Raw genomic sequence first — 7,798 nt, forward strand, 5'->3', positions numbered from 1 at the left:
GAGAGTCAAAGGATGCAGAAAGGGAGGAGAGGAGGGTTGAGGAGGCAGAATCAGGAGATAGGTTGGAGAAGGTTTGAGCAGAGGGAAGAGATGATAGGATGGAAGAGGAGAGAGTAGCGGGGGAGAGAGAGCGAAGGTTGGGACGGCGCGATACCATCCGAGTAGGGGCAGTGTGGGAAGTGTTGGATGAGAGCGAGAGGGAAAAGGATACAAGGTAGTGGTCGGAGACTTGGAGGGGAGTTGCAATGAGGTTAGTGGAAAAACAGCATCTAGTAAAGATGAGGTCGAGCGTATTGCCTGCCTTGTGAGTAGGGGGGGAAGGTGAGAGGGTGAGGTCAAAAGAGGAGAGGAGTGGAAAGAAGGAGGCAGAGAGGAATGGGTCAAAGGTAGACGTGGGGAGGTTAAAGTCGCCCAGAACTGTGAGAGGTGAGCCGTCCTTAGGAAAGGAGCTTATCAAGGCATCAAGCTCATTGATGAACTCTCCGAGGGGACCTGGAGAAAATAGCTCAAGGCTAACTTGTGCTTGCTTTGGGACAGAGGCGTTAGCCAGGAGTAGCCACTCGGATTGCAGCTAGCCAGCTGCGATGATCCGGTGTAATGGTCCAGAGCTTACGGTAGGAATCCAGAGATGTGGTTGAGAAAAAGAAGTCCGATTTGCTCTGGGTTGATATTGCGCTTTGCAGACTGGCAGGTATTGACTGAGCTGAGGCTAGCTGGTGTTCGAGTTAACGGTAAAGACCGCTAGCCAATTGACTACTAGCTAGTAGCTAGTTAGCTGGCTAGCTTCTGATGGGGGTTCCGGTTCTAAAGTATAAAAATACCAGATCCGTACCACATTGGGTGAGGAGTATATTTAATCCGTACTAAATATATAAGAAAAAAAAACAGTAAAACTATTATTTACATGGGACAAGACAAAACACATGTCCGACTGCTACGCCATCTTAGACGTACAGGAACATAAAGGGATCCGCTAAGGTTAAAAGCCAAATAACCCTTATTTGGCGCTACATAGAACCATTTGTTTTTAGTGTGTAGAGTAGCAAGTACAACATAAACACTTACTTAATGTGGAGTGTTTCAATTATAATTGGGATGCTAGTTTGTATTTTAAGAATTTGGCCAAGCTTCAGGTTGGTGAGTGCTTCATACTGCAACATGGAAGAAATATTTTTGTTTTGTTTTTGCTCAATCTGTTTGGGTCGACCTGGTAGGACCTGGTTCCCCAATGGGTGGGCCTGTGTCCACCAAGCCTACACATGCCTGTACCCCTGATTTCAATACAGATGTAGAGAACATGTAAATGCAACCAACGTGACATGCAACAATGTCTTTGTCCAGGAGACATCTGTCTCCTAATCCAGATGTCAGTGAGAAAAATACTGTGTGTTTTGAGGTACGGAGTGCAAGGTTGCATTTGTTTTTTGGACTGTAAAAGTATTCAGTTCACATGACTGTTTAAAGTGTATAGTATGCTAGTAATGACAGGATCCACCACTTACAGTGAACTTGTTATCAGTATAAAAGACGCCTGTCCACAACCTCAAACAGTCACACTCCAAACTCCACTATGGCCAAGACCAAAGAGCTGTCAAAGGACACCAGAAACAAAATTGTAGACCTGCACCAGGCTGGGAAGATTGAATCTGCAATAGGTAAGCAGCTTGGTTTGAAGAAATCAAGTGTGGGAGCAATTATTAGGAAATGGAAGACATACAAGACCACTGATAATCTCCCTCGATCTGGGGCTCCACGCAAGATCTCACCCCGTGGGGTCAAAATGATCACAAGAACGGTGAGCAAAAATCCCAGAACCACACAGGGGGACCTAGTGAATGACCTGCAGAGAGCTGGGACCAAAGTAACAAAGCCTACCATCAGTAACACACTACGCCGCCATTGACTCAAATCCTGCAGTGCCAGACGTGTCCCCCTGCTTAAGCCAGTACATGTCCAGGCCCGTCTGAAGTTTGCTAGAGAGCATTTGGATGATTCAGAAGAAGATTGGGAGAATGTCATATGGTCAGATGAAACCAAAATATAACTTTTTTTGTAAAAAGAATGCTGAATTGCATCCAAAGAACACCATACCTACTGTGAAGCATGGGGGTGGAAACATCATGCTTTGGGGCTGTTTTTCTGCAATGGGACCAGGACGACTGATCCGTGTAAAGGAAAGAATGAATGGGGCCATGTATCGTGAGATTTTGAATGAAAACCTCCTTCCATCAGCAAGGGCATTGAAGATGAAACGTGGCTGGGTCTTTCAGCATGACAATGATCCCAAACACACCGCCCGAGCAACAAAGGAGTGGCTTCGTAAGAAGCATTTCAAGGTCCTGGAGTGGCCTAGCCAGTCTCCAGATCTCAACCCCATAGAAAATCTTTGGAGGGAGTTGAAAGTCTGTGTTGCCCGGCAACAGCCCCAAAACATCACTGCTCTAGAGGAGATCTGCATGGAGGAATGGTCCAAAATACCAGCAACAGTGTGTGAAAACCTTGTGAAGACTTGCAGAAGACCTAACAAAGTATTGAGATAAACTTTTGTTATTGACCAAATACTTATTTTCCACCATAATTTGCAAATAAATTCATTAAAAATCCTACAATGTGGTTTTCTGGATTTTTTTTTTTCTTCTCATTTTCTCTGTCATAGTTGAAGTGTACCTATGATGATGAATGTACCTTGCACAATTGGTGGCTGACTAAATACTTTTTTGCCCCACTGTATTTGTAGTTATCTATTTTAAAACTGTCATCCACACAAGCCACAATTCTAGCAACCATCATTCCAATATCAGATTGTCTTTATTAAATAATATTTATTCAAATAGGCATATTATAAATTATTTTCCACAATGTCATCCACTGAAATATTAATTAAGTGTTTTATAAAATATTCAGACAGTCTTTGTAATTCAAGGTTTTGAAGTCTTCCCTGTTGTAGACTCTTCCATGGTTCCCTTGGCTATGGGTATGTCCAGGGAGGTTCTGAAGTGGAGGGGGACCTCCTGCTCCTCTGTAGGAGCTTCCAGCTGGGGGGCGGCTGTGGGAGCTTCGATCCTCAGCTGTCCATCTTCTCCCAGAGAACAGGTCAAGGCTGTCAGGTCTAGGTGGGCAGGCAGGTCAATTTTCTGGACAAAGCCTTTCTGTTGGGACGAGGAGGAGGAAAAGGAGCAGGAAGAGGTGGCGGAGGAGGTGGATTTAGCCTCTTCTGCTTTGGCCTGTTTCATGGCCACCACGGCTAGCCTCCGTCCATCCAGCTTGACTGTGATGTCTTCTGGGTTGAAGCCTTGGACGTTTAGGCTCAGGGCCAGGGGGCTGTGGCTCCGGCCTGTCTCGGCCACCTGGCTCTGTGCTGTTGCTGGAACTCCTGTGATCCTCCTCTCCATGAATGGGGAGCCCATTCGGAGGTGGGCCCTCTCGTGCAGCTGGTGCATACTGGGGTGCCCATCGCGGAGCTCCTTGAGGAGATCACTGGCCAGGTTGGACCTCCTTTGAAAGAAGTCCTCTTGGACGCCGGAGAGGGCCTGGTGGTGCATGGGGGGGAAGACCATCCTCTCCTGACTGAAGAAAGGATCGTTTTCGAAGACGCTCTCGATTGCTGGGGCGGCGGACTGAGTCATATTGTTATTTTTTCTGTTTTCCTTTCCAGTCTGTTTAGAAGAAGAGGAGTGTGAGTTCCTTGGATCTCTTGCTGTGAGGATCTCTTGGTTGGTGCTCTACTCCCGCAAGTGTTTCTGAACTGGTGGTAGTACCTCTCAGGCTTATATACTCCCTCTCTCCCTAAAGCCCTCCGCCTTGTTGCCCTATTTACAACACATGAGCTCAATAAAGAAGGATGGGGGAAGGGGGCATTAAGTGGGATGGTACAAGAATACCCTGTGAGAAGTCAGTGGGCTAAACTGAGCTTATGGCCATATCCTGTTTATGTTTTTACGGGGAGATGCTTCTATTTCTCCCTCTGTGTTTGCCATTGGTTCATTAGTCACAGCGCTGGGTTGGTCGTGCCACAGCTGAGGGTCGCCTTACCACACTCCACCCTCTACCATGAGTCACAGCTGTTGGATGAGATCAACGGGGTAATGTTGTCCCTGGTGTTTCATACATGTGTTTGGAGCCCCACCACTGACTATTTTGGGGGTGCTGGCTAGGCTGGGGCGACATACTAGAAGTGAAGGCTACAGATGGCTGGACACTGACGTGATCCCACAACTCTCCTTTAGGATCCAAGTGTTGTGGCCATGCACTAGGGGGCTATCCTCATAGTTCAGGATTGGTGCAATGAGCTAATGCACCAGGTATGTCTGTGAGCAGAGACGAGGCCCTGGCTCTGTACTGCTGCTGGAACTCCATCTTCCATCTATTTGACCTCTTGGTGATGTCATTTGGAAACATAATGTTACCTTTCACTGCTATGCGGACGATACACAGCTGTACAGTTCGATGAAACATGGTGAAGCCCAACATGCCCTCCCTGGAAGCCTGTGTTTCAGACTTCAGGAAGTGGATGGCAGCAAATGTTTCACTTTTAAACTCAGATGAAACAGAGATGCTTGTTCCAGGTCCCAAGAAACGGGGTGATCTTCTGTTGGATCTGACATTGAATCTTGATGGTTGTACAGTCGTCTCAAATAAAACTGTGGATTGACCTCTGTGTTACTCTGGACCTTGATCTCTCTTGTGACGAACATATCAAGAAACTTTATGTCCAAAAATGATGCAGAAAAGTTCATCCATGCTTTTGTCACTTCTAGATTAGACTACTGAAATTTTCAACTTTGAAAAAGTAGCACTAGATAACCCCAAAATGTGATCATATTACTCCAGCGCTAGCCTCTCTACACTGGCCTCTAGTAAAAGGCTAGAGCTGATTTCAAGGTTTTACTGCTAACATACAAAGCATTACATGGGCTTGTTCCTACCTATCTCTCCGATTTGGTCCTGCAGTACATACCTACACGTACAGTATGGTCACAAGACGCAGGTCTCCTTATTGTGCCTAGAATTTCTAAGCAAACAACTGGACGCAGGGCTTTCCCCTACAGAGCACAATTTGTATGGAATGGTCTGCCTGTCCATGTGAGAGGCGCAGACTCGGTCTCAACTTTAAGTCTTTATTGAAGACTCATCTCTTCAGTAGGTCCTATGATTGAGTGTAGTCTGGCCCAGGGGTGTGATGGTGAACGGAAAGGCACTGGAGTAATGAACCGCCCTTGCTGTAGCTGCCTGGCCGGTTCCCCTCAGTCCACCGGGATTCTTTGCCTCTTACCCTATTACGGGGGCTGAGTCACTGGCTTACCTGTGCTCTTCCATCCCGTCCCTAGGAGGGGTGCATCACTTGAGTGGGTTGAGTCACTTACACGATCTTCCTGTCTGGGTTTGGCGCCCCCTTCAGGTTTGTGCCATGGGGGTGATCTTTGTGGGCTGTACTCAGTAGTATACTCAGTAGTAAGTTGGTGGTTAAAAGATATCCCTCTAGTGGTGTGGAGGCTGTGCTTTGGCAAAGTGGGTGTAGTTATATCCTGCCTGGTTAATCCGGTCCAGGGGTATCGTCGGATGGGGCCACAGTGTCTCCCGGCCCCTCCTGTCTTAGCCTCCAGTATTTATGCTGCAATAGCTTACGTGTCGGGGGGCTAGGGTCAGTCTGTTATGTCTGGAGTATTTCTCCTGTTTTATCTGGTGTCCTGTGTGAATTTAAGTATGCTCCCTCTAATTCTCTCTCTCCCTCCCCTCCCAGAGAACCTGAGCCCTGAGACCATGCCTCAGGACTACCTGCCCTGATGACTCCTTGCTGTCCCCAGTCCACCTGGTCGTGCTGCTGCTCCAGTTTATGTTCTGCCTGCGGCTATTGAACCCTGACCTGTTCACCGGACGTGCTACCTTGTCCTGGACCTGCTGTTTTCGACTCTCTCTCAACCTCAACTGCTGTCTCTAACTCTGAATGCTCTGCTATGAAAAGCCAACTGACATTTCCTCCTGAGGTCCTGACCTGTTGCACCCTCTACAACCACTGTGATGATTATTATTATTTGGCCCTGCTGGTCGTCTATGAACGTTTGAACATCTTGGCCATGTAGTGTTATAATCACAACCCTACACAGCCAGAAGAGGACTGGCCACCCCTCAGAGCCTGGTTTCTTCCTAGGTTCCTTCCTCTAAGGAGTTTTTCCTAGCCACCGCACTTCTACATCTGCATTGCTTGCTGTTTGGGGTTTTAGGCTGGGTTTCTGTACAGCACTTTCTGACAATCGATAGATGTAAAAAGGGCTTCATAAATTCATTTGATTTGATTTGAAGAGGCACACATGATGCATCGCTGACTAACAGAAGTCGAAGGAGGTTCACCCGTTTGAGTATTGTTGGCACAGCAGCACAGACTGAGATCTATTTTAGACAACTGCCTGGTAGTATTGATGCTGACCCCATGATTATAGCAACATGACAGTAGCGTATAAAAGTAAATTGATGAGCGCTGCTTTTTTCATTTCCAGAATGTACTTTTCAGTCAGACACTTTGTGACCTGTCATTCTAAGAATATCACCCTCAGCAAATGGTATTACCATTCACAGTCGGAAACAGGCTACACTCTAAAACCTAGAATTAGGCTAATTGTTTATTCGTACACTGTAAATATCACCCTCTAATGTTGCTACCATTCACAGTCACAAAAACACCGTAATTAGCTCTACTTGGAGATATTCAAGGATCACAGATAGTGATTCTATACGAAGTGAAACAGCTTTGTGCAAGTTCACCTCAACCCCCAGCGCAACTTCAGACCCTTAGAAATTGTGAAAAAAGTCTGTCACATCAATTAAGTTGAAAATAGCCCTCCCTCGTTTTTTTAAACTATTGAATTCAACACAAGAACAAAACATGTACAGTACCGACTAAATGAATTGGTGGTGGCTTTGGGACTTATGTGTGCAGATATAAGATGACAGTGTGCGTGCGTGTGTCTGTGTGTGTGTGTGTGTCTGTGTGTGTGTGTGTGTGTGCGCGTGTGCGCGTGTGCCTGTGCGCGCATGTGTGTGTGTGTGTTTGTGTATTGATCACCACAAGACGGAAGCCATAAAGAACTGAATCTGGTCCATTCTTTAGCTGCGTATGGCAGGTGCCTTCCAGTGCATGCTGGGAGCTGGGCCATATGTCTGCGTGTCACCCACAATCCTCCCTGCGATGGAGTCAGGAGATTCATGGAGCCTAGAGACACTCAGTCATAGTTATAGAGAGGGAGGAGAGGAGAGAGTATTTATAGCTGAGGGACTCAGGAAGAGTCATATTACAATCCCTTACACTTCTAGCATTTATACTTTAAGTTAAAGATCCACAACTGCTGCCCGGGATATTGATTGGATGCTCATTGGATGCTGGTCAATCGATGATCTTAGTTAAAATAGGTCAAATTGCATCACTCCCCAATTCGACAATATCACTTAAATGATTTCTTCAAGGCGACTGTCTTGATCTTACTGTAGTTATTGCATATAGAAGTGCTGCTCAACACCGTGTTATTAACTCCTGGTTCTGGAGGACCACAGTCTGTGCAGACTTTTGTCTGAGCCCAGCACTACCTGATTCAGCTAAACAAGGTGTTGGTGATGAGTTGATAAGGTGCTGTTGCGCTAGGCCATAAAAAGAAACTTGGTGCTGTTTGGTAGGCGGTAAATACCCGCATACCAATACCCCTCTGTGCTATCTTTAGGTGATGACAAAGCCTCAGAGTTGGGGCTTAAAATATACACGGAGCGTCCAAACATCAGGACATAGACTGACCAGGTGAATCCAGGTGAA

The 7,798-nt window shown here is 46.5% G+C and overlaps 1 protein-coding gene across 1 annotated transcript; it reads right to left on the reverse strand.

Annotated features, from left to right (window-relative positions):
- Window positions 1-2,789: 2,789 nt before the first annotated feature.
- Window positions 2,790-3,729, reverse strand: LOC124016494 (heat shock protein Hsp-16.1/Hsp-16.11-like). Its single transcript, XM_046332064.1, has one exon. It carries the CDS (start codon window positions 3,624-3,626, stop codon window positions 2,919-2,921), a length of 708 nt encoding a protein of 235 aa, XP_046188020.1. The 5' UTR covers window positions 3,627-3,729; the 3' UTR covers window positions 2,790-2,918.
- Window positions 3,730-7,798: the final 4,069 nt, after the last annotated feature.

Source organism: Oncorhynchus gorbuscha, linkage group LG26 (assembly GCF_021184085.1).
Source record: "Oncorhynchus gorbuscha isolate QuinsamMale2020 ecotype Even-year linkage group LG26, OgorEven_v1.0, whole genome shotgun sequence".
Classification (NCBI taxonomy): domain Eukaryota; kingdom Metazoa; phylum Chordata; class Actinopteri; order Salmoniformes; family Salmonidae; genus Oncorhynchus; species Oncorhynchus gorbuscha.